The following is a 27,520-nucleotide window of genomic DNA, read 5'->3' as shown; positions in this document are numbered from 1 at the left end:
TCAAACGAACAGCAGCAAGTGTATGTATTAGTTTAACTCATGTTAACTAGCAGTAAACTTCACAGGAGATAATCCATTCCAATGACAACCTCAAACGAACCATCAAGTCAACTCATCATACATCACATTTACAGCTAACAGCAGCAATACATCTTACATCACAGAGAATGATTCACAGAAACCGACAAACTAAACTAGAGGCACATCATAAGCTCACAAGCATGGTTGCGGCAGCAATTTGTTTCACCAGTAAAGACAGCAACTTTCTTCCTCGACCAGACAGCAGCTCAGCTCACATCCTCTACCTCCTAACAGGAGGATCACCACCACGTCCACCAACAGCCTACATGAATGTTTTGGCAAGTCCAAGTGTTAGTGACTATACATACGGTTGTATCTGTATATTAACAAATAACAACAGCAGAGCAGGTGTACATCAAAGACATGGACTGGAGGACAATCTGACTGTTAGTACTATCTACTTCCAGTTCAAATTAAGCAGATTTCTATGATAGGTCGATCTAAATGTAGCACATTCATACATATTCTTAAGTTGTTAAACAGAACAATAAATCATGGACTCGAGCACATTCATACATATACTTAAGTTGTTAAACAGAATCGTAGAATGCCATCACGTAATCCAGAAAAATTGAACACATATATGCATGCTTGTCAAAGTTTAATTCCAGAGAATTAAAGTGCTTCCGATAGTAACCAAATTGTTTTAATACTCAGCCATCCGGTACCACACAGGAAGCAAATCCTAAACTAAAATGCAATTCTGAACAGAGAGACACACTACAAGAACTTACCAACGGGGTTGAATAATGGATGACATACGATAGAAAAAGAGCAGGAGAATGGATTCTGATAGAATGTTGCATCTTCCAAATGAAGACAATTTGCTTTTGGAGCTAGCTAGCACTTGGAAGAATCTAGAATCAGAGGAGATTAAGAATCTGTAATGCAAAAACCATAACCATTGAAGATTGAAAGAATCTGTGAAGTGAGTTCACTCTATTTCTAGATATTTTGACAGTTTCGAGTCAACACACATATTAAAGTAAACGACCATATCATTTATATATGCTGTCCCAAACACTACCCTTGAGTAACATCTCAATTAAGCACAAGTAACAAAGTAGAGGAGATGGATCAATCATAGCAAGGGTTTAGGATAATGCCCTCAAACTTGTATGTGTCAAGTATTTAGAAACAAAACAGTGTCACATTTATGGAAATAGAGGGACTAAAAAGATATATGAGCATAAGTCTTCAATAAGTAGGCTCAAAGGCAAATGACATCACAGAGAAGATAAAAGCACAAGATGACTGTAGTGACTAGGCTACAAGTTAATACAAGCCTGATGTACTACTCAGGCTAAGAAGAAGCAGGTACAGACTAGTTTTAGCACACTAGTACATGTGTTAAAATGGAAGCATCGCTGCTGGGTTATATTAATAAATAATCCAAGTGTTGCAAGAGCCAGCAAAACTAAAAAAAATCTCGGAAGCATGCTTGGAACCCACACGTTACATATCTATGCATATATCCCCATACAATTACAGAACCAATACAGCAACTAAGCCTATAAATTTTTTGCTCCCGGCCAGCATCATGAATTTTCTCATCTAGTACTAACTACCAAGCTGGTCACTGCCTTTGCCATACTACAGTAAGACGTCCTTATATACTACTCCATACAATACTGGAGTAGAAAATAAAGAAGCAGTTTTCAGCTGACAGTACGCCACGACGCAGCCAAATAAACAGCGGCAACATACCAAAATTCGCAACTAGAGGAAGAGAAAGGGGCACAAGGGAGGGAGGGAGGGCGGACGGCGATGGGGGGATTACCAAGCCCTGGATCTCCTCCTGGAAGATTTAGAAGGGGTCCTGCGCGGAGCTCATGGCGAACGCCGGAGGTTGGTGAGGTCGGCGAGGGGCAACTGCTGCCTCTGAGGACGCAGTCGCGGCAGCAGCATCTCGTCGCCTCCTCCAGCTCCGGCTCCGGCGATTGTCGCGGTCCGGTCAGCTTGATGAAGCGTCGCGCATCAAAGCACACATGTGCGCGCCAACGAGCAAGCTAGGTGTAGTGCTTCGTCGACACCACATCCAGTAGTGGTTCAGCGAGATGTCATGGGCCTACAAAAACAATTAAAGAGAGCAAATAATAAGGAAACATCGCCAATAAATTGCAGCTTTTGAAAGCAACTATAGTTACTCAGAAAACATGGTTGCTACAACTTTAAGCCAAGCAGTACACATTCATGTCAAATATACATGTGTAAGATACTAGAAGCATTTCATTGCATATCTATGTGTACTGCTATAATTTTACACTAAGCAGTGGACTAGTATATCACACAATCTGGGTATGCTACTATACTTGGCACTTTCTATTTATTATACTACTAATGAGGTTACGAAATTGTTCAAATCAGTCACTTGTTATTCCTAAATTACTATTAGAACAATAAGTTGCTTGATAGTTTTACCGAAAGCTTCACAATGCCTTTTGATGTAACTTGTTTCAGTTAACAAGAATTCAAATATGAAATATAACTTCAATGTCCGTTGATTTTCTCACTGAATTGTGAAACACATCAATCATTTAGGTAATTGCAGAGAATCAATGAATCAAGAAATACTTTACTCAACTGTACTACAAGTGCCATGTGCTACTACAGTTTTGTTGAGTTTTAAGACTAGAACATGTTATTGTAACCTTTGCAACTGAAGAAGACACAGAATAACTAGGTGGATCAGCATGAATGAACAAGCTAAAGGGTCAGTGTCTAATGTCAAAATCTACAGCTCAAGAGGATCCTGTGTGGATCAAGCCAAAGTGTTAAGGCTACCTTTTACATCAGTGTCATGTGCTATATTCAAACAGTGATGCAGCTTAGTTGAGTTGCAAGTAGGACTACAATGAAGATGCTATTCTAACTTCTGTGACTGAAGAAAAAGACACTGTATGTACATCATCTGTGTTAAACATTAGTACACAGCGCTGACGCTACTATACAACCACGATTAAATCACTGAACACCGAGACCTGAATGGCGCTAGAGTGGACCAAGTAGCCAAACTGGGACAGATTGGATGATTTTACCCTCAGGTAATCTAAGCACCTAGAACCGACGTCCTCCCTCTCTGCACGCTATCCTCTCTTCACTGTCTCAACCGAACCATCGTCTTCCTTGACACCCACAGCACCTCGGCTTACCATGGTGATGGCCTGCACAAACCCCCTGCATGGATCAGATCAGATCTAATCAAGAAGAAGCAGAGGAGGGGAGGGGAGGAGGGACGAGCAATCAGTGCATCAACAAAATATGAAACAGCAAGCACAACACGACAACTAGAGTATATGTATTGCTGGCTCTTATTAGTCCACAACCGAGTGGATTTTCAACCATACTGTAACTATCACTCCATCCATTATTTAAACTACCAAAACATCTTTATATTGAGAAACATAGGTACTAGTTGCATATATATACTAGTAGCAATACTATGTGTGGCAGTTTTAACAAGTCAAATAATTTTACTGCAGACAAGTTGCATATATAGACTAGTAGTAGTATTGTAATCTAACAGTGGCTAAAGCATACAAGAAACATATTGCAGTGTACTCTAGCCCAAACAGATTCCCACCCATGCCTTGTTTCAGATTAGACACTTTCTTACAATTGAATTCCAGATACAATTGGTTTAATATCCATGTGTACTAATTAAGAAGGAGGCGACAAGTAGCAATTGCATGTGACGGCAGGCAGACCGGAAATGGTTAGGAAGAAGAGGAGCAGTGGAGCACTGACTGATCCATTGGAGGCCCTGGTCTTATCCTTCTTGAAGAAGGCCCCAAATCCTGACGGTTAAAATCCATCCAAGCCGTGCAAAGCAGAAAATCTGAGAGAGGGACCTCATGGCGCACAAACATATTAGGATCCCCATCCTCCAATTCTTCCACTATGCTAACCTGTCATAGATAATAAGGCCACTGGTCACACCTTCATGCAGTCCAACCGAAAACAGAAGCTATATGGAGCTAGCAATGTCCAGCAAAGAGAGGCACCGAGTAATATATGGAGACTAATGTGAACTAAATATATTCTGTACGAATGCATTTATCAACCTTGCACAGTTACTCAATACAACCAGCATTAAGCCCAAACCATGGCATCATTTTTATAGGATGCAATAAGAAAATGTTAGTCAACACTTGCCTGGAGAGAATTGAATTCATCCTTGTTATGAGCGCAAACAATCACTATATCAGTAGATTTGATAGTCATGTCCTTAATCTCCTCATCGTCGTCCTCGCCATCATCCTAATAAAGCAGAAAATGGGGCTCATTATCCTCAGATGCAATAGCGAATACCCTGAACAAACAGCATAGTTCTATCATAGCAAGAGAAAGCATGCTCACTTCATCATCGTTCTTGATGATATAGGGGTCCTCTTCATTGCTTTCGTAGTACAAGTCCCCCAGCCTGGTGCTGAAAAGCTCGAGCCCTGACCACAACACACAAGTTACAGCTCAACTATCAGTCGGGCACACAGGACCTGCAGGGGAGAGCCATGGGAGCACGAGCGCCTACCATCCTCCTCGTCGTCATAGGCGTCCATGTTGAGCTCCGCGAGCCCGTCGAAAACATCACCGACGGTGCCCGAGCCCAAGCTGCTCTTGGTCCCGAGCGCCTTGGCGGCGGCCTTAGCCTGGACGACCTCATCGACCTCCTCGTCCTCGGTGCCGTCGACCTCCATCACGGGGTCATCATCCTCGTCCCCATCCGTGTCGTTGGTGTCGCTCCCGGCCCTGTAAGCAAACACTCTAGAACGCAGCAGCGCGATGAGGAGGAGGGGAAGAGGGAGGCGGAGCAGGGAGCCAGGGCGAGGGAGGAGGAGGGAGGTGGCGGCGGCGATCTGGAAGGGGAGGAGAGCAGGGAGATAGGGCAAGGAGGGAGGTGGTAGCGGTGATATGGAAGGGGAGGGGAGCAAGGAGCCGGGGCGAGGAGGGAGGGAGGAGGATTGGATCTGGCATCGGGAGAGGGGTTCCGGTTGATGGATGGATCGATGGATGTGGGATCTTGCCAGAGGGGAAGGAGAGAGGAGCAGAGCACGGCGATCTGGATCTGCAAGGGGAGGGGCGGGTGGCGGCGAGGTGAGGGGGCGTGGGAGGGATCTGCGAGCGCTAGGGTTCGCTAGGGTGTGCGGGGGACGAGGAGTGGTATGCCCGCGGTGGTTTTTTCGAGGGGTAGCTCGCGGTGGGTGGGTGTGGGTGGGTGAGAGGGTGAGGGGGTGTGGGCCGTTGGATCTCGAGTATCCGACGGTATCTAATGATTGATCCACATGACATGCCCATAGACCAATCAGAACGAAGTACAGGCTTTGATGACGTTATGACCATCTAAATTGGTCGTAATCGATTAACAATAGGCGGCTACTACCAGTCAGATACTGTGCTGCAGCTTAGTTGAGTTTTTTGTGAAGGACCTACCATATATTTGTTGCAAAATTGGAAAACCCATTTTTATAAAATATTAGGCCATATTTAATGCACAATTCACAAAATGGTTGGGTGTCCAAAGCTTTTATCCACCTCTGGTGAAAAAGACAAATTTCCGCCGATCCAGTTGGAAATGGGTCAAATTTGAACTACAGCTGTCTTGTAGTTTGCTCTTTATTTTTTTCCAAAAGTCATTTCTAGGTACGTAAGTGTCTATTTAATCAGAGAAACACCAAAAGTTTTCCAAGATCCAACCACTAGCTAGGAACGGTCATGCCCGCTGTTTTGGCCGCATATTGAAACGGGCATAAAAATTTCAAAAATTAGAAAACCTTCGCATTGTGTAATTATATGTGACCAAGTTATCAGAAAAAATAATAAACTTGTAATATGGCAATTCTTTTAAAAAAGTGTTCTCAGAAATGAGCTATCATTTGTGAAGATTCATGGCTTTCAAGCCAAATGATCAATCTTATGGCCACATTCATGGCATAGTTTGTTCAAATGATGTCATATCGTGCACAAGGGGCATCTTGGAATGGCAAACAATGTTGCCTAAGGAAGTTTTCATTTTCTTTGGACGAAAAATTCATTTTCCATTTTGCGAGTGCCCGAAATGAGTTTTTTGTGAAGGACCTACCATATATTTGTTGCAAAATTGGACCAAATCATTTTTATAAAATACTAGGCCATATTTAATGCACAATTGACAAAATGGTTTGGTGTCCAAAGCTTTTATCCACCTGTGGTGAAAAAGACAAATTTCCGCCGATCTAGTTGGAAACGGGTCAAATTTGAACTGCAGCTGCCTTGTAGTTTGCTCTTTATTTTTTTCAAAAATCATTTCTAGGTACATAAGTATCTATTTAATTAGAGAAACACCAAAAGTTTTTGAAGATCCAACCACTAGCTAGGAACGGTCATGCCCGCTGTTTTGACCGCATTTTAAAACGGGCATAAAAATTAAAAAAACAAATATTGGAAAACCTTCGCATAGTGTCATTATATGTGACCAAGTTATCAGAAAAAATAATAAACTTGTAATACGGCGATTATTTTTAAAAAGTGTTCTCGGAAACGAGCTATCAAGTGTGAAGATGCATGGCTTTCAACCCAAATGGTCAATCTTATGGCCACATTCATGGCATAGTTTGTTCAAATGATCTGATATTGTGCACAAGGGTGCATATTGGAATGACAAACAATGTTGCCTAAGGAAGTTTTCATTTTCTTTGGATGGAAATTTCGTTTTTCATTTTTTGAGTGCCCAAAATGAATTTTTTTTGTAAAGGACCTACCATATATTTGTTTCAAAATTGTACCGAATCAATTTTCTAAAATACTAGGACATATTTAATGCACAATTGACAAAATGGTTGGGTGTCAAAAGTGTTGATCCACCTCTCGTGAAAAAGACAAATTTCTGTCGATTTAGTTGGAAGCGGGTCAAATTTGAACTGAAGCTGCCTCATAGTTTGCTATTTATTTTTTCCAAAAATCATTTCTAGTTACATAAGTATCTATTTAATCAGAGAAACACAAAAGGTTTTCCAAGATTGAACCACTAGCTAGGAACGGTCATGCCCGCCGTTTTGACCGCATTTTGAAACGGGCATAAAAAATCCAAAAAAAATCAAAAAATTGGAAAACCTTCGCATTTTGTCATTATATGTGACCGAGTTACCAGCAAAAGTTATAAACTTGTAATACGGCAATTATTTTAAAAAAAGTGTTCTCAGAAACGAGCTATCAAGAATGAAGATGCATGGCTTTCAACCCAAATGCTCAATCTTATGGCCACATTCATGACATAGTTTGTTCAAATGATCTTATATTATGCATAAGGGTGCATCTTCGAATGGCAAACAATGTTGCCTAAGGAAGTTTTCATTTTCTTTGGACAAGAAATTCATTTTCCATTTTCTGAGTGCCCAAAATGAAAAAAAATTGTGAACGACCTACCATATATTTGTTGCAACATTGTACCAAATCAATTTTCTAAAATACTAGGACATATTTAATGCACAATTGACAAAATGGTTGGCTGTCAAAAGTTTTGATCCACCTCTGGTGAAAAAGACAAATTTCCGCCGATTCAGTTGGAAGTGGGTCAAATTTGAACTGCAGCTGCCTTATAGTTTGCTATTTATTTTTTCAAAAATCATTTCTTGTTACGTAAGTACCTATTTAATCAGAAATACATGGTTTGGTGGCGATACATCGAGGTTTGGATGGTGGCCAAGGGCCCCAACTCTAGAGCGGGTAAACTCGCATGCCCGTCGCGTGGTCACCGCATGACTGTGGTGTTGCCATGCGTTCTGGGTGGCCTAGGCATGTCTAGTGGGTTGGGCACTCCCCAGGTAGGTGCTAGGAAGAAAATTACAATATAAGATTCTCACGAGGAGACCGATCTATGCTCAAACATGAATTAGCAGCCAAGTATTTGATTAGCGGTACGAGAAACGCACATGTCTTATGAGTGTGAGTTTTGGCTGAGGATGATAAGTTACTAAGAAGACTGTCTTCACCAATTTTTAGCTCAAAAGGAGGAGCCTAGGTGGTACTTGCTTTGAGTGGTTTATTTCATAACTGAATAACCATAGATCTGAACTAAATGAACTTTTTATGTAAATGGTCTAAAAATGCATAGTTTAACATGGTGCACTTTATTTTGCTGTTTAACAACATTAAAATTGTGTTTAGGGTAGAACTATACCAAATTCGAAATATGCATATGGGGATTTCTCATAATTGTTGTTTGTATTCCCGGCCTCATTTAAACTTGCCTAAATAGTTAGTTTACTTATGCTTCACCTCTTGCCATGTTAATCAACATTTATAGTTGAGGAGTGGCGTAAACAAGAGTGAACTAAATAATTTGAATGTGGGTGTGTCGTTAATATGCAACCCGTTGCATATTGAGCTCCACTTAATTTGTAGTATTGTTTGTTGCACTTTACCATGAGATGCTTCATTAAAATGGACATGCATCATACTTAATTTTGCATCATGCCATGGTTATGTTATGTTTGTTTACCATGTTATTTGCTTCTTTCCGGTTGTGCTCCTTCTCGATAGTTCCGGTTATGTTGCGATTGTGAGGATACATTAGACTATGTTGGTTCGTCTACTTCATGGATTTGATCTACTTCCTAGCGGGATTTCAGGTAAGATGACCATTACTCTGGATATCACTACTATATTTTCTTTGCTAGTTGTCTCGATGCTATCGCTATGTCGCGCTACCTACCACTTGTTTGTCAAGCCTCCCAAATTGCCATGATAAGCCTCTAACCTTTTTCACAATCCCAGCGAACCGTTATTTGGCTATGTTATCGCTTTGCTCAGCCCCTCTTATAGCATTGCTAGTCGCAGGTGCAATTGCAGGTTGTTCCATGTTGGGACATAGATATCATGGGATATCACAATATCACTTATTTAATTAATGCGGCCTTTTGTTTGGTGTTTTGTTCCACTCTTGCCACCCTAGATTCCGTCATGACCGGTGTTGTCGGGGTAACTGATCCACGAACACCTATGGGGCCGGTGGACCGGGCCCCTTTCAGTTCGGTGGGGGGCGGAGATCACACGAAGAGCAGATCGAGGCGAAGCACACGAGCAGTTTACCCAGCTTCGGAGCTCTCCGGAGAGATAATACTCCTACTGCTGCTTGTCTGGTTGTATTGTGTTCTTGCTCGGGAGCGCTGGGTGCTACAGTACACACGAGCTGCTAACGAGACCGAGCGTGAGCCTTTTCTGGGTTCGAACCCCCTCTACGTTGCGCATGGGCCTCCTTTTATATGTTCAAAGGGTCACCGATGGGTGGCAACGCAGACGAGGGTAAAAATGGAAAAGAAGTTGCGATCGGTACAACCACCTGCACAGTGCATCCTACCTAACCCTGACGGCAGGGGATAAAGGCATTAAATGCCCGTCTGCGTCGCCCAAACAGTGTAAAAAGGGACCGTCAGGGGCGCCACCGCTCGCCACGATGGCAGTCTTGTCAGCTTCGCATGCCACCGCGCACCGCTGGCTGCACAGCCTCCCGCCACGCGCGCCTGGAAAGGCCCCCAGAGCGACACGTTGGTGGATGTGCTGGAGCGTGGGTACAGAGTGGTAGCCTGCCGCGGCAAGCGCCTTGCCGCGGCCGTTGTCTTGCGGGTCCGGAAGCTTGTCTCTCACCGGGCCTTGCCGGGATGCGCGGCGCGTTGCGGCAAGTTCCTTGAAACGCCTTGGTTGGCCTTCCCGGCAAGCTCCTCTTGCCGGGGCCTTGTCTCCTGAGCTTAAATACTTTGTTCTTGAATGGCTCCAAAGGAACCACGGAGGACCTTGGCGGTCGCCCGGCAAACCTTGCCGCGGGGTGCTGCAACTGCCCGTGCACAAGTTCGGGATACTAGGGTACCCCTACTCTAGTACACCGACAGGAGCCCCAGGGCCTGGGCCACACACGGTATCGAGCGCTGTTGGGCCAGGCCCAAAACAAGGCACGGGCACACGCGGCCTGGGTTACGCCGAATCTTGCTCCGTATCCACCGCGCCCTTCCCGAACGGCACGCGTTGAATGCGGCATCGTGGGAGAGATCGTGGGTGGTTTCTTTATTCGGAAGGGTGAAACGTCCGCCCCCTCCCTCTTTATAAGCAGGGGAAACAGGGGCGGATCGCCCACTTCGACGGTTGCTACTCAATTTTCACAAATCTCCGCCGCTCCCCCCTTCTTCCCGAAGCCGAAGGAGAGCAGCGCTCCGCCCCCCATTGCCACCAGCATCACCAACGCCGCCGATCTCCCCCACCACCTCCGCCATGGCTACAAAAGCCGACAAGGGGAAGGGCGTGAAGTCGGCCGAGGCGCAGCGGCTCGTGGCGCTGCAGAAGGAGCGGGCCCTCTTCTCCCCTCAGCTCGGTGCGAAGGAGCTGAGGGAGTACTACTACCTCTTCTGGTCGACGGAGACGCAAGCGCATCCGCGCACGAGGGTACTCCCGGCCACCGCTTCGAGATTGGCTCCGAACGGGTATCCCTTTTTCGCGTTGTTCTTCTACTGCGGGCTCTGCCCGCCTTTCTCTGAATTCTTTTGCAACATCATGACCACCTACGGGTTCCGCCTCCTTGACTTCACCCCCAACGCCGTTCTGACCATGGCAGTTTTCGCACATCTTTGTGAAAACTTTGTCGGAGTCCACCCAAACGTAGCCCTTTTCCGCCACTTCTTCATGCCTCGGGTCGAGAGAGGAGAGCCTCTTGCGGCGGGATCGCTTAGATCTCGAGAGTCATCAAGAAGGAAGCATATCTGGAGGGTGAGCTCCGCAGCAAGTGGGAGGAGTGGAGAGCAGAGTGGTGCTGGATCGTCGAGGAGAACCCGCAGTCATTCACTGCTTTGCGCCAAGCCCCTATAGTACGCGGCAACGATTGGAGCAACGTGGCCCCGGAAGACGACAGGCTGAAGATCGCCGTCACCCGCATCCTTCGCCTCAGGCTTACCGGGCTCACTGTAGGCGCAGTTGGCGCAGATTTTCTTCACCGCCGCATCGCCCCCCTACAGGAGAGGGGGAGACCCGCCTGGGAGTTCAAGAACTCGGCGGATATCATGAGGCTGCGCCCGGGCCTCAACTTCAACTTCACCGTCCTGGAGCTGGATGCGATGCTCCTGGAGCTGTTCAAACGCGATCCTCAGCATCCATTCACATTGCCGAGGAATGTTGTTCTGTTGTGCAACAATTCTTCGCTCGACCGGATCCGCGCAATGATGCCGTTGTGCGATTCGCACGGAATCGTACCAACTTGGCAAGAACCTGCGGATGACGTCGTGCGGGCGTTCTTCAACGACTTGGTAGAAGTGCCGGTCCGTGCTGATGAGCAGAAGAGCCTCACCCGCGACACCACTGATGACGAGATGCAGCGCATCGCCACCAGGCTGGAAGAGGTGGCGGTAGCAGTTGCCGCGGGCGAGTTCGGGTTCACCGTGGAGGAGGCAGAGGCAGCAGAGGCGGCAAGCCTTGCCGAGCCAGAGGAGTTCGGCGGCGAGGAAGAGCTCGCCGGGCCTGAAGCTGAGCCGAGCGAGCCCGGCGATGAAGAGCTTGTCGGGCCCTAGCCTTCAGACAGCTTGCCGTAGGTGGAGCCCCCGGCCCCGCCAAGAAGGCGTCTCCGCAAGGCTACGGACGTAGCGGGGCGGCAGACACGTCAACAGCCGCCGAGCCGTGCGACACGCTCTACCGCGGCAAGCACCGTTACCGCGGGAGCGCCTCACGCTGCCGCGGCAACTGGAGCGGGGTCTTCCCGGTCCACCGCCACTGCTCCTGCCAAGCGGGCGAGGGAACCTACTCCTCCGCCTCGTCGCACCGTAGGCGAGCCGGACTTCGATCTCTCCGTGCTCAGCTCCGACGAGGAAGAAGAAGAGTAAGATTCTTTGGTGCTCTTGTAGTTCTTCAATCTTGTTGCTTTCGTCTGGTATCTGACTTGCTTTACTCTAAACATGTTCCTTTCCAGAACTCTGGCCCAGAGAGCGGCGAAGAGAGCCAAGGCCCCGGTGATCGTTATCGAGGACGACCCCACCACGACGGCAGAGGACATGTCCGAGACCACCTTGTCGGACCCGGCAACCATTCCTCAAAGCAGCCCTCAGCGCAGCCCCCCCACGTAAGTATATGGTTTACTTCATGCTGTCAGGCGCGCATGGGTGCTCTTCTTTTGCTGATATCTGTCTGTTGGTTCGTGTAGGAGCAGAGCAGCCTCACCAGGAGGACCCGGAGGCCGCTCCCGAAGTGCTATCTGCTTCGACTACACCACCAAGGGAGGCTTCCCCGGCAAGGGAGCGTTCTCGGGCAAGGGAGAATTCTCCGGCAAGGGGCAGTTCTCCGGCAAGGGGCAACACCAGTGATCCTCCGGTGGTTGAGCCCACGACTGCAGATCCAAGCACAGGTAACCCTTTTGCCTGAAAACTTCCCTTGGGTTCTTCTTCTTCTGATTTTCTTTTTGAATATTCGCTTGACCTTTCTCCCTTCTTCGGTCATCATATCCACCTGCCACGGATCCCATGGAAACCGAGGCCGCCGGCGAGGAGAACGTGTGCGGCCACAATGACGACGCCGCGGCCACCGAAGAAGAGGCCGGTGATGATGATCCCACCGGCGAAGAGGCCGCCAAGGCTGCCACCGCAGATGCAGGCGAGGGATCCGGCGATCACACTGACGGCCCCGAGGCCGCAGGAGCGCCAGGCGCTACGCCGACCGCCGATCCCTCCGCCGATGTTGTAGCGCCAGGCTCCGAAGAGCCCCCGTCCGGCGCCTACTTGAAGGCCGGCGACGGTATCTTCATCAAGCTTCCCTGGGCGTCAAGCTCCAGGGCGCCGGTCGAGGGAGAAACCTTGGATGGAGAGGTGCTCGCCTCCGCTGGGCTGACGGTGGTCGACGCGCCAAGCAGCAGCAGCGATGAGTCTGAGGAGGAGCGGCTGCTGCGGAAGCTGCTGTCGCTCTACCGCGCCCGACAAGCCAAACTAGCATCCCGAGAGGCGCTTGTCGCGAAGGCAGGAGTGGATATTGAGAAGCGTGCGGAAGAACTCCGGGGTCTGAGGCAGGAAGCTCTCCGGTCCTTGGTGGAGGAGCGGGAGCAACTTCTCGAGGAGCGGAAAGCCTTCCTCCTCGAGAAGGCTGAAGCTGAAGAGAAGCAACGGCTTGTCGCCGAAAACTTATTCGCGCAGGAAGGAGAGTTGGCGCAGCGCAAGGTCAATCTTGACAGCCACGAGGAGGAGCTTGCCGCGCGCGAGCAAGCGATTGGAGGGGCTCTCAAGGAGGCAAAGGATGCTGCCGCAGCTGCCGAGGCCGCCAAGAAGGAGCTGGAGACAAAGGTGGCGCAGCTGGAAGCCGATCTCCAGGCGAGCGGCGAGGAGCTTGCCGCTCTCAAGCGTGAGAGCGAGAAGGATGCTGCCGCTCATGGTGAGCTGCAAGGCCTCCTCGCAGAGAGGAGCAAGGAGCTTAATGCCGCCAAGGACTCCAATGCGGATCTTGAGTTGAAGTTGGCTACTTTGACTCGGACGCTGGACGGCGCCAGGGAGCGGGAGGTGGCCTTGTCGGAGAAGAGCAAAGCCGACGAGGCACTACTGGCGAATGCTGCTGCCGCCCATGACACCTTCAGGGAGACTGTGGAGCACTGGACTGAGGGTCTGGTGAATATTGCCGCCGCCATCGACGGGGAGTTGGCGCAGCTGGGGATGGAGGATCTCGGGTACTCCTCCGACGAGCACCTCCAACCCAGCGCCAAGCTCAGCTTGTTCTTCAAGGGCGTGGCGACGGCCCTCCAGCGACTCTGGGAGAAGATCCCAAAGCAGCTGGCCGACAAGTCGCACAGGATCTGCGCGGGGGTTCTTCAGAAGGTGCTGGTGAAGGTGGCCTTCCGCAATCCAGGCCTCAACCTCACCAACGTCCTCAAATCCTTGCCGCCGGATGCTGATCTGGATGCGCTCAAGGCCCTTGTCGCACCCATTGTGGACAAGGTTAGCGAGATCAAGAGGGTTGAGGGCGATCGCGTAGATTAGGCCGCCCGTTTCTTTTTCTTTTTCTTGTCGCTGCTAGCCATGTCATGAGAACAATCTGTTAGAGCTGCGACAAGCTATCTTGTAATATAACTCTTTTTTGGGTAGAGATTTGCTATGTTATTCCCTTTACTTGATTCCTTCCTTTGTATGTTTTTGCCCTACGCTTTTAGGGAACTTGCCGGCGCAGGCACCTTAGCCGCGAGCGCTGAGTGCGGAACATCAGCAGCCTGCTGGCGGTGCCGTTACCGACAAGAAACCTTGTCGCAACTAGTCGTAGCTCACTTAAGTTGTTGAGAGGACTCGAAACAAAGTAAGGGCGCAACTAGCTACGAGTTGGTTCCTCTGCGCACAGGTTTTCCATACAAAGTACGATCGTTCAAGGAATATAACTTAAAAATTTAAAAACTGATTGCTCAAACTTTGGCAACTTAGCTTTTCTGTCGTTCGCTTTCCGGCAAGGCGAAACTTGCTTGAACGATGCCTGGTCCACATCATAATATTCTCCTTTCCCCCCGGCAAACTTGTGTGCGAGGGAACCTTGCTTTCCTTTATTAGAAAAAGAAAGAAGAGAAAATAAAGATATGGTGCCTTCCGGCTCGTTATTGCTTACCGGGGGTAGGTGCTGCACAAAGTGTCAGATAATACATGAAAATATAAAGTAGAAAGCATGAAATTGACAAGATGTGCGGAGCACATGAGCTTTACTTATGCACGGGATCTGCGCCCGGCTTTGTACAAAGGATTACATGCAACATCGGCAAGACTTGTACAAAAGGTGATTGCCGGAACGGGTCACGGCAACCGCGCCCTACGGGTAAAACTTACGAAGATGCTCAATGTTCCAGGAGTTGCTCACCGGAGTGCCATCTTCGGTCTCAAGGCGGACTGCGCCAGGCCTAGTGACTTGTTTCACCCGGTAAGGGCCTTTCCACTTTGGCGTCAACTTGTTGGAATTCTTGGCGGACTGAACGCGCCGAAGAACAAGGTCGCCTTCCTCGAAGCTTCTGGCATTAACTTTGCGGCTATGGTAGCGGCGCAAAGCTTGCTGGTATCGAGCAGCTCGTACAGCAGCCTGAAGACGTTCCTCCTCAAGGAGCAGCGCGTCATCTTGTTGCAGCTGATCTTGCTCAAGCTCATCATAAGTGAGCACTCGAGGTGACCCGTATACAAGTTCCGTGGGGAGAACTGCCTCTGCTGCATAGACTAGAGTGAAAGGTGTCTGGCCAGTGGCTCGATTTGGCGTCGTCCTGATCGACCAAAGAACCACCGGCAGCTCCTCAATCCAGTTTCTTCCGCACTTGCGCAGCCTGTCGAAAGTTCTGGTCTTGAGCCTGCGCAGCACTTCAGCATTTGCCCTCTCCGCTTGACCGTTGCTTCTTGGATGAGCAACAGAAGCGAAATAGACCTTGGCGCCAAGATCCTGGACGTACTGCATGAAGGTGCGGCTCGTGAATTGCGTGCCCTTGTCGGTGATGATCCTGTTAGGGATCCCGAAACGGCAAACAATCGACCTGAAGAACTTGACTGCTGACTGTGCTATCACCTTCCTCACTGGTTCCACTTCTGGCCACTTTGTGAACTTGTTGATTGCAACGTACAAGTACTCAAAGCCCCCGACAGCTCGGGGGAAGGGGCCGAGGATATCGAGCCCCCAGACCAAAAATGGCCAGGATAAAGGGATCGTCTGGAGAGCTTGAGCTGGCTGGTGTATCTGCTTGGAATGGAACTGGCACGCTTCACACTTGGTTACTTGTGCAGTTGCATCCTGGAGGGCTGTCTGCCAAAAGAAACCTTGCCGGAATGCCTTGCCGGCAAGTGCTCTTGCGCCAATGTGGTGACCACATATGCCTCCATGTATCTCTGCCAACAGCTTTTGTCCGTCTTCCCGGTGAATACACTTCAATTTCACACTGTTGAGTCTTCTTCTGTACAGTGTGTTGTCGACAAACTGGTACATACTTGACTGCCGGGCTACTCTTTCCGCTTCTTCTTGCTCTTCGGGAAGTTCTCCTGTCTGAAGGAAATGGACAATCTGCTGTGCCCATGCTGGAGCTTGTGGCTCGACAACAAGGACTAAAGGCACATCTGCTGCTGCGGGAACATCCGCTTCTACGGCAAGAACTTGTGGCTCTGCCGGAGCTTGATGTTCCCCGGCAAGCTTACCGGAGCAAAACTTGTTGGGAGCATCCACTTCAACGGAACAAACCCTAAGGTTTGCCGAAGCAGACTGCTCCTCAGCACTCTTGGTGTTGATCCTGAGGACCTTCTTGGCGGCGGCTTCGGGAAGCTCTGCCGGAAAATAGTCACCAGAAAACAACTTCCTCTTCTTGCTCTGTCCAGTTGATGGTGTTACAGATGGTTGTGTCAGCTTGAGCACAAAGATCCCTGGTTCCACAGGTAACTTAAGTGCGGCGCACTTTGATAGACCGTCGGCAATGTCGTTCTGAGCTCTTGGAACATGCTCCATCTGCAGGCCGTCAAAGTGCTCTTCTAGCTTTCTCACTTCATCAACGTAAGCTTCCATCAACAGACTCTGATAACTCTTGTTCACTTGGCGGACGACAAGCTGTGAGTCACCCCTGACAATGAGCTTCTTGATCCCTAGGTCTGCTGCGATCCTGAGGCCAGCAAGCAAACCTTCATACTCTGCAGTATTGTTCGTTGCTTGCTCCTTGGGAAAGTGCATCTGGACTACGTACTTGAGATGCTCTCCGGTGGGTGCAACAAGTAGCACGCCAGCACCGGCGCCTTGCAGCGAGAAGGCACCATCAAAGTACATCAGCCACTCTTTGCTTGCTTCCTTGACGGGGATGCTCGTTTCTGGAATTTCTTCATCTGGTGTTGGCGTCCATTCTGCTATGAACTCTGCCAATGCTCTGCTTTGGATAGTTGAAGTGCTCTCAAACTTGAGGCCAAAGCTTGACAGTTCCAGTGCCCACTCGACAATCCTGCCTGTTGCTTTGGGATTTTGAGTATCCTCTTCAGCGGAAAACGAGTGACGACTGTGATCTCATGTGCTTGGAAGTAATGGCGCAGCTTTCTCGAGGCCATGAGAAGGCCAAAAAGCAATTTCTGCACACCAGAGTACCTTGATCTAGCCCCCTGCAGAAGGGAACTGACAAAGTAAACTGGGCGCTGCATCATTCTCTTCTGCATCTTCTCATGCTCCTGCGCAGATCTATCCTTGTCGGGACCAGAGCTTGCCGGTGAAGTCATTTGCTTGTCGCTGGATGCATCTGCCGTGGTTGCTGGCTCATCATCCGCCTCCCTCTCCGCCACTAACACAGCACTAACCACTTGATTGGTTGCCGCTATATACAGCAGCAACTTCTCTTGTGGTTTAGGTGCGACAAGTGTTGGAGTGGAGGACAGGTATCTCTTCAAGTCCTGCAGCGCATCCTCCGCCTCCGGAGTCCATTTCATTGGACCTGCCTTTTTCAAAATTTTGAAAAATTGTAGGGCGCGCTCAGCAGACCTAGAGATAAACCTGCTGAGAGCAGCCACGCAACCGGCAAGTCTTCGTACATCCTTGACGCGCTTCCGTGCTTCAATCTGCTCAATGGCCTTGATCTTGTCAGGATTGGCCTCAATTCCGCATTGAGACACAAAGAACCCGAGAAGCTTGCCGGAGGGGGCTCCAAACACGCACTTCTCGGGGTTAAGCTTGAGGTTGATCTTGCGCAGATTTGCAAAGGTTTCGTCCAAATCTTGAATCAGAGTTTCTCTGTCCTTGCTCTTGACCACTATGTCATCCATGTAGGCTTCCACATTTCTGTGCATTTGCGGTTCAAAAGCGTCATGGACTACCCTTGCAAATGTTGAACCAGCATTCTTCAAACCGAAAGGCATCCGTACGAAACAATATGTGCCACATGGGGTAATGAATGCGGTCTTCTCCTCATCCTCTTCTGCCATGAAGATCTGATGATATCCTGAGTATGCATCAAGAAATGAAAGCAAGTCACATCCGGCCGTGGAGTCAACAATCTGGTCGATGCGCGGCAAGGGAAATGGGTCTTTGGGGCAAGCTTTATTAACATCGGTAAAGTCAATACAAAGCCTCCATTTCCCATTTGCCTTGCGCACGACTACAGGATTGGCCAACCACGTAGGATGGAGCACTCCTCTGACAAGGCCTGCTGCTTCCAATTTCTTGATCTCTTCTGCAATGAATTCTTGGCGCTCCAATGCTTGTTTCCTGACTTTCTGCTTGACGGGCCGCGCATGAGGACAGACGGCAAGATGGTGCTCGATTACTTTCCTGGGAACACCGGGGATGTCAGACGGTTGCCATGCAAACACGTCGACGTTCGCCCGCAGGAAAGCAATGAGCGCGCTTTCCTATTTAGGGTCGAGAGTGGCACTGATGGTGAAAGTATCACCAGTGCCGTCCTCCTTGGCGAACACCTTCTTGGTCTCTGGTGGAGCTACCATTGTCTTCTTACACTTGCCGGTGGAGCTCGATGTGCTGCGCTTGCCGGAGTGGGCATCAGAACTCTTGCCGGACTTGTTGTTCTTCTTCGCCCCGGGAGCTTCAGCGGCAAGTGACTTATGATCTGTTGCGGCTGCTGCTTCCCGGTAAATCTTGTCGGCGCAGATAAGAGCATCCTTCTTGTCGCCAGGGACAGAGATGACACTTATCGGGCCTGGCATCTTCAGTACGTTGTATGCATAGTGAGAGGCTGCCATGAACTTGGCAAGTGCTGGACGGCCGAGTATCCCATTGTAAGGCAATGGAAAATCAGCAATGTCAAAAGTGACCCTCTCAGTCCTGAAGTTCAGCTTGCTGCCAAATGTCACTGGCAATGTGATTTTTCCCTTCGGCTTGCTCCTTCCTGGATTGATTCCTTGGAATGTGCCAGTCTCTTCGAGCTCGCCATCAGGGATCCGGAGCTTCTGGAGTACCGCGGAGTAGATCAGGTTCAAGCCGGCCCCGCCGTCAACTAGCATCTTAGTGACCTTGAGGTTGCGGATAGTTGGTGAAACCAACATCGGCAAGCACCCGACCGCAGTTATACGATCAGGGTGGTCCTCAATATCAAAGATGATAGGCATGCTGGACCATTTCAGAGGCTTGCGTGACTCGACGGGTGGTTCTGCCGCATTGAATTCCCGCACCCACTGCTTGAGCTGGCGGTGTGAAGTATGCAGAGAAGCACCACCGTCAACGCACAGGACCTCTGTGGCTTTCTGGAACTCCTGCTCGTCGGTCTCATCTTCATCCATATCTTCATCGTCGTCGTCATCTTCATCCTTGTCGCGGCCGCGGGGAGGTCTGTCTCCTTGCCGCTGCTTAGCCTTGCCGCGGCGTCCTCCTCGGCTGGGACGTTTCTTGCTAGCTCCTCCAGCACCTTCCTGGGCTTTCTCTTTGTCGCGCCGCTCGTATTCAGCCTTTTGCTGCTCAACAAGCTGCTCGACCTTCTTGCAGCTCTGGAGGTCATGTCCCTTGGTGCGGTGGATCTTGCAATACTGCTTGTTGGTGCTGTCCTGCTTGTCAGCGGCCGCCACAGCTGCGGCGACCTCCTTGCCGGAGCTACCAGCTTCGGCTTTCTTGCCGGACTGCTCAACAACTAGCACATCTTTGCCTTTCTTCTTCCTGTTGTTCCGCCGCCGGTTCTTCCTTGCCGGGGCAGTCTCCTCACTATCAGATCCTCCTGCTCCTGTATTCTCTCCAGGGAGTTTCCTCCCTTCCTCAGCACGTGCACACTTGTCGGCCAGGGCATATAGCTCACTGACGTCTCTGATCTTGCACATCGCCATCTCCTCCCGCATCCTGCGGTTTCGCACATTCTGATGGAACGCGCTGGTGGACGTCTGGGATGTTGTGCTGTACGCGGCTGAATCTTTGAATGTACTTGCGCAAGGGCTCTCCTTCCTTCTGGGCGAGCAGATGAAGGTCGCTCTCCTGGCCATGAGGCTTGTGGCCGCCTGTAAAGGCGCCAACAAACTGATGGCACAGGTCAGCCCAGGAGGATATGGAGTTGTCCGGTAAGTGCATGAGCCAGGATCTGACGTTGGGCTTGAGCACCAGCGGGAAGTAGTTGGCAAGGATCTTGTCGTCCCACCTCCCAGCAGCTTGCACCGCGATGGTCTAGATGCTAAGGAACTCCGACGGATGCGACTTGTCGTCGTACTTCTCTGGTACATCTGGCTTGAAATTCTTCGTGCTGGGCCACTGGACTTGCCGCAGCTCACGAGTGAATGCAGGGCAACCTACCGCGTACGGCAAGTCGCCTGGTTCCCCTGGCGCATGCATGTCAACAGAGGGCCCAGCGCGCTTGTCGGATTGACGTCGCGCTTCTCTTCGGCGCTCGATGCGAGTACGAGCGTCTTCTTGCTGTCGTTCGTGAAGAACTTGGCACTGATCACGACGAGCTCGTGGATCTGACAATGCGGTGGAGTCGCTGTCGAGGTGGATCCGGCGAGTTGGGGATCTTGGCCTTCAGGGTGGAGAGTGCATGGTGGTTGCACCCCCACCGGTTTCATCGCCACCGGCTCGTGTCTGGCAGTCCTGCCGCGGCCGCGATGCACTTGGCTGCCGCGGAGTGTCGCCGTTGGCAAAGCCGATGAGACTCTGAATGGTGGCCCTCCATTGGTCGATCTTGTCTTCCGCTGGAGGGTAATCCAGGAGCAGCTGAGCTCGCGCCAAAGCTTCTGCTGGAGTGGTGGGCGGCAATGGCGAACGGTGTGAGGAGCGGGATATGCTCGGACTTCTAACTATGTTAGAAGGAGCAGTATCCCGTCCAGGCGACCGTGCCTCGCTCGTGCCAGCACGTTGGCGTGCATGCTGGTCTTGAGCACCCCGAGAGCCACCAGCTTGATCTTGGCCCAACAAACATATGGTACTGCGAGTACCATGACGCTGTCGGTCCTGCGCCTCCTAAGATGGGCACGGTACATGTAGTGACGCCGAGGTTTGTGCCGCCTTGTCCTTGGACCTGGCAGCGTCGTGAGCTTCCTCGTCGATGTCCATTCTTCCGCCGGCGTCTACTCCACCACCCGTTTGCTCCGGTGGTGGTGGAAGTGACGTGGACGGAGCAGCTGCCGCCGAAGTCTTCTTCTTCGGTGGCATGTAGATGAAGAAAATGAAGATCTAGCTCGTGTGAACGCCGGATCAGGTTCACGCTATCTCGACGCCCCCTACCTGGCGCGCCATAGATGTCGGGGAAACTGATCCACGAACACCTATGGGGCCGGCGGACCGGGCCCCTTTCGGTTCGGCGGGGGGCGGAGATCACACGAAGAGCAGATCGAGGAGAAGCACACGAGCAGTTTACCCAGCTTCGGAGCTCTCCGGAGAGATAATACTCCTACTACTGCTTGTCTGGTTGTATTGTGTTCTTGCTCGGGAACGCTGGGTGCTACAGTACACACGAGCTGCTAACGAGACCGAGCGTGAGCCTTTTCTGGGTTCGAACCCCCTCTACGTTGCGCATGGGCCTCCTTTTATATGTTCAAGGGGTCACCGACGGGTGGCAACGCAGACGAGGGTAAAAATGGAAAAGAAGTTGCGGTTGGTACAACCACCTGCACAATGCATCCTACCTAACCCTGATGGCAGGGGACAAAGGCATTAAATGCACGTCTGCGTCGCCCAAACAGTGTAAAAAGGGACCGTCAGGGGCGCCACCGCTCGCCACGATGGCAGTCTTGTCAGCTTCGCATGCCACCGCGCACCACTGGCTGCACAGCTTCCCGCCACGCGCGCCTGGAAAGGCCCCCAGAGTGACACGTTGGTGGATGTGCTGGAGCGTGGGTACAGAGTGGTAGCCTGCCGCGGCAAGCGCCTTGCCGCGGTCGTTGTCTTGTCGGGTCCGGAAGCTTGTCGCTCACCGGGCCTTGCCGGGATGCGCGGCGCGTCGTGGCAAGTTCCTTGAAACGGCTTGGTTGGCCTTCCCGGCAAGCTCCTCTTGCCGGGGCCTTGTCTCCTGAGCTTAAATACTTTGTTCTTGAATGGCTCCAAAGGAACCACGGAGGACCTTGGCGGTCGCCCGGCAAGCCTTGCCACGGGGTGCTGCAACTGCCCGTGCACAAGTTCGGGATACTAGGGTACCCCTACTCTAGTACACCGACAGGTGTTGTGTTCCTTGATTTGCGTTTCTTACACGGTCGGGGTTTATGCCCCCCCCCTTGACAGTTCACTTTGAATAAAACTCTTCCAGCAAGGCCCAACTTTGGTTTTACCATTTGCCTAACAACAGCGACAACAAAAACTTGTATAGGGACCGGTTAGCACCCGAGGATAATTAATCAAAAACCCGGGGCAGTGCTCCTGATGAGTGTTAGTCCAAACCTGTCAACTACTGGTGGCCACGAGGGGCAACTCTAGATTGGCCTACCGGAAGTTTGGACAATTCGATCGTGGCCTGAGACGAGATACACGCGGCTCCGGTCGGGGTGTCGGCACGTCGGTAGGTCTTGCTGGGTTTTTTTTACCATTGTTGAAATGTCTTGTGCACAGATATTCTGAGTTTGATTGGGTTGTCCCAAGATGTAGATTTACCTCCACGGATCATGAGAGTTCATAATGGACTAAGTTGGGACACCCCTGCAGGGTTTAATGTTTTCGAGAGCCGTGCCTGCGGTTATGTGGCAGATTGGAAATTTATAATATCCAATTGTAGAGAACTTGACACCAGATCCGAAATAAAATACACCAACCGCGTGTGTAACCGTGACCGTCTCTTTTTGAGTGAGGTTCGAGAAGAGAACATGATGGGGTTATGTTTGACTCGAAAGTAGTTCAGGATCACTTCTTGATCATTCTAGTTGCAACCGTTATGAGTAGTTACTCTTCTCATACTTGTACTCGTAAGTTAGCCACCATACAATGCTTAGTGCTTGCTGCAACTTCAATACTTATCCATTCCATTCCCATTAATCTTTGCTAGTCTTTATACCCATGGTAATGGGATTGTTAAGTCCTCGTGGCTCACAAATTACTACAACAACAGGTGCATGTACAGGTAATGTGATGATTTGATGAGAGAGTGATGCTTGCTTGTTTGGAGTTCTTCTTCAGCTTCTTCTTCGATCAAGAGATAGGTTCCGGGTCGGGAGCCTGGGATTAGTAGAGTGGATGCCATATTTCTTCTTTGTTTGATTTCATCCGTAGTTGGATCCTGCTCTTCTGTATGATGGTTTCTATGTATCGATGTATCCATGTATTCATGATGTAGCTTGTGGCGAGTGTAAGCCTGTATCTTGTATTCTCATCTATTCAGTACATGGTATGTTGTAATGATATCCACCTTTCTATGCAATCGAAATGCGGTTGTGCCCCAATCATGAATTCATCATGTGATTGGGATAGAATCACATCTTGGGCGCTACAAGTAGGTATCAGAGACTTACCGACCGCAGGAGCCCCCTTGATTGATCGAACCATTGCCGTTTTCGAGCCTAGCAAAAAAACTATTTTGAATCTAGTTATACCGGAGAGTAGGAATTATTTTTACTCCTCACCCTTTCGTCGCTCTGGTGAGGAATCCTGACGTAGGTGTTTTATTTCCATTACTCTCCTTCTTTCACTCAAATTTTTGTTAGGATCACGCGGGCATTGTGGAATCGGTCCGATCACTGTGACAGGAATTCTGTTCTTGGTGCCTCCTGACATTTAGGGGTTGTGGCAGTGTCCCTGGGAGTTGAGCTCCACGGTGTTTCCGTCACAGTGCTTATCGTTTCAGTTTCGGAATACCAGAGGACGCCGACGTCGAAAGCACATCTATACTCTTTGTGGTCAGAGTGGTTTGGCGCTACCCAGTACTGGGGAGAGCAATCAGATGTATTGCCACATCTAGTATAGCTAATATCTTACGAAGGTCTGAGGTACACAATTTCCGAAGTTCTTGGTTATGTGTTGACGAGGCGGTACATTTGGAGTGTAGAATTTTACTAGGAGTTGTGTGATGAGATTTTGCTCCTTGTACTTGTTATACCGGATTGCATAACCAAATATTTGGGGAGTTCATAGGCGGGAATTCAAGTAGTTACCTAGGATTATCCTTCCAGTAAATGCATGAGGGGTTATGTAATTGTTCCGGCTTATTTTTTAAGCCAATCCTTTGTTTTGTTTTGAGTTGTGGTATTCGAGTTGCTTCATAGTCAAGTGTGGATTACATGCCTTCTCCTAAGCGGTGTTCTCATATTTCTATGGGAGTGCTAGTTCTTCTTGATCATAGAGATTATCATGTTAATTCCTTTTCAACCGGTGCGCTTCTCTTCAAGATGATCCTATCATTTCCCCATTTGCAAGATCAATTCTTAGTTTTCCCAACTGTGTCCGTTTCATCTGTCCCAAGTTTCCTTTGTTTTGTCCACCATCCCACCCTTTTCTTCAAGGACTGAGATATCTTAATCAAGTATCCTTTTATTTATGTGAAGTTTCATCATCCTTCTCTTCCAAGTTCATCCGGAGATTCCTCGTGAAGATGATTGGGAATCTTCAAGTTCATCATCCTTCGTTCTTGTTTTCTTCTCCGATGGACTAAATACAAGCTTTCGGTGTTGATATCCCTTTCCTCCTTTCGAATGCATTCCCATGCCGGTGCACCTATTAATCATTCACCTCTTGCTATTCCTTTATTTCGGAGTGCTAAAGATATCTAAAAAGATTCGTGTCTCCATTTTTAATCCGTTGAAGCTAATTTGAGGTTGTTATCTCGTTCAAGCCATTTAATTCAACCGGTTCAATATCTCTTTAAAAATCGTTCAATGGGGTATCTTTTGAGTGGGCTGTAACCCACAGGTCTTTTCCTAGGATCTTACCTGACTCTTCTAATTCTTTTCAGGAGCCATTCTCAAATCTTTTCAAAGTTTGACGTAACAATGAATTTTCATCAGTCAGATGTATCCTCCAAGTTCACTTCCGTATTCTTTCATCTTTGGTTCAACCTTTCTATTCTTTATTATTCCGGAGTGTTTCAGCAATTCATGGTGGTGTTCTTCATTTTCTTTTCTAGCATTGAAGACCGAAGAAGAGTTTTTCTCCAAATCTTGCTCCATTCTCTTGAAGATTAGTGGTTCTAGCTTGTTGCTATCCTCTCAGTTGGTTTCGATTGTGGGAATTCTTTTCATACCCATCCAAAGCATTTCAGGAGTTGTTTTTGTTTCTAGATCATCTGAAGGCTATCATTTCAGAAGATTTCTTCGTTTCTAAATTGATGTCTCTTCGTTCATCTCCATATTCTACCGGTGCATCATTCAAATATACTCTAGTCATCTCATGATCTCTTTGTTCTATTGTATCTAAATTCCCTTAAGTATCTTCGTCGTTTCCTAATCCTTCCCGGTGATCCGTTCTCTTTTACTCGTTCGTTCTCAATTCTTATGGCGGTTCATTGAAGATTCCTCTTACTCTATTATCATATTAATTCATTCGTTCTTTCCAAAATCCCACCAGTGAGTCGCTCAAGACCTTCCCAAGTTTGTTCTATCTCTGTTTAATCATTTTCAGTGAGCATAAGTGGCATGCCAAATCCGTTGCTTGTCATCAATTTAAATTGGTGAAGGATGCGCATAACATAATTATTATTCTTGTTTCATCCAAGCTTTTAATTTCTTCTTCCGGAGTTTGTTCATGATGAGTAAATTCTCGATTCCAAGTGATTCATCTTTCTTTTCTGGAGTTCAAAGTTTTCTCAATATCTCGTCACGAAGCTCCATATAAATCATCGCAAGGCTTCATCTTGTTCTCTCAAAACTTTCATTTCGATCATCTTGTTATCTATCTAGACTCCTTCAAAAGTTTCTTCATGGTGGTTCGTTAAGGAATTCATTCATTCTCAAAGTTTTCGTCAAGACTTTTGTTGGAGGAGCTCAAGGATTCTTGTTCTTGCATTTCGAAGTGCAATTCATTCTCTGTTATCTTTTCAAGTGGAGTTTTGCATCTCTTCGTTCCTCTCAACTAATCAATCATTCGGTAGTGGCCGGTTGTCACCTCACAATTTTGAGATGTTTTCCATAAGCCCACAGCAAGCTTATTCTTTTTTGTGCAGATTTTCCAACAACTCCGTCCAACCCTTCTATGTAAGGATGCTTTTCTAATTCAATTCTGGTAGAAGTTGTCATTTTCTTCTCCGTTCTTTTCTTCCAACCATCTAGCTTCTATTCTTTCATTCCAGAGGTATTGTGATGTTTCTCTCTTCAACCCATCATCTCGTTTTGTGAACATCATGTTCTTTTCCTTGCTTATCCATTTAAATGGTGTGGTGTCCTCTACTCAAGTCCTCTTCATCTTATTAAGTCTTGCATCTCTTTTCAACCGGAGTGCTGCTGAATTCTTATTTCCTTGTTCCTCTTATCCAGCGGAGTGTTTTCAATTTCGTTCATCTCTGTCCTGTCATTTCTTCAAGTTTTCCAACTTCTCAAGGTTCTTTGGTTTCACTCGTTTGTCGAAGAAGCAACTTTGTTTACGTCTTCCTCTTATTTTCATCCCTAGATCTCGGGGTGAGATCTCTTGTATGTGGAGGAGAGTTGTAACGACCCGGGACCAACGCTCCAGTCGCCTTCCATGTTTTTTGTTGTCGCCGTGTGTTTTATTTGTCTACTGCATTCATCATCACATCATTCACATTTGCATCAGCACTCCGTTGCCGTCATTTTTCAAAACTTGCATCCTCCATAGTTGTCGTTTCTCCTATTCTCTTCTTTGACAGTTCCGAGACCAATCACATGTGTAACACGCGATCATCTTGTCTCTCTGCATAGCCTGCATTCCCCCTCGCAACCTTGTTCCAAACTTCCCCGAACTCAATGGCGGTCGTGACCGAAGGGTTCGGATCATCCTCGAACATCCCTAAAATATCTTTGGTTTGTTCTTTTGACTCTCCTAACCTATTTTTCTCGACCGTCCAATCGCGACCCGATGATCCAAATTCCCCTCCTTTCACTATATCGACCACCACTAACCAAACCTAGACAAACACCTAATTCCTAGGGATTCTACCCTAGCATCGCCACCTTCTCCATCGGGATCCCTCCCGGTCCCCTCAATTTTAGCGCCACCCAGTCACCGCCACCTCCCTACCTCGCTCCTCCAGCCCGAGCACCCCCACAAGCAGCAGCGGCTCCCCCAGCTCCAGCGAGCCCTGCCGTCGGCGACCTCCACTAGGACCAGCCCCGCGGCACCCTTCTCCTTCCCACTCTTCCCCTGGCCTTTCTCTCTTGTCTGACCTCGCTCTCTCTCCCTCCCTCGGCTCAACCTACAAGAACTCTCAACCATGGCGCCTCCGCTTGTAGCTTCATGTCGCTCCTCCCTTGGCCGTCTCCGGCCATATCCTGTGCCCAGGGGCCGGATCCGTCTCGTCCTGTCCATCCCCAACGCCCCTGCTCTTCCACGCCCGGCCAAGCCGTGCCATCCTCCTGCCAGCGCCTACTCGGGATGAACGCAGTGTCGCCCCGCTTGCCTTCTTTGTGCGCCTGCGCCCCACCCCGGGCTCGTCCTCGAGCACGACGTCGCCCCTGCCGACCGTCAT

General features: G+C 49.1%; 1 protein-coding gene across 1 annotated transcript; it reads right to left on the bottom strand.

Moving 5' to 3' along the window:
• Nucleotides 1-27,520, bottom strand: LOC119292632 (uncharacterized WD repeat-containing protein C17D11.16-like). The gene is made up of 8 exons (XM_037571402.1): nucleotides 27,452-27,520; nucleotides 4,613-4,937; nucleotides 4,441-4,526; nucleotides 4,237-4,341; nucleotides 3,829-3,989; nucleotides 3,120-3,258; nucleotides 1,862-2,149; nucleotides 1-938 (listed from the first exon to the last, which is right to left on the bottom strand). The coding sequence occupies exons 1-6, from the start codon at nucleotides 27,518-27,520 to the stop codon at nucleotides 3,168-3,170; spliced, it is 837 nt and encodes a 278-aa protein (XP_037427299.1). The 3' UTR covers nucleotides 1-938; nucleotides 1,862-2,149; nucleotides 3,120-3,167.

The sequence above is a fragment of the Triticum dicoccoides genome, chromosome 4B (assembly GCF_002162155.2).
Source record: "Triticum dicoccoides isolate Atlit2015 ecotype Zavitan chromosome 4B, WEW_v2.0, whole genome shotgun sequence".
In the NCBI taxonomy this organism is placed as follows: Eukaryota; Viridiplantae; Streptophyta; class Magnoliopsida; order Poales; family Poaceae; genus Triticum; species Triticum dicoccoides.
Note: the sequence above shows the minus strand (reverse complement) of the source record. Positions and strands in the feature narration are given on the sequence as shown.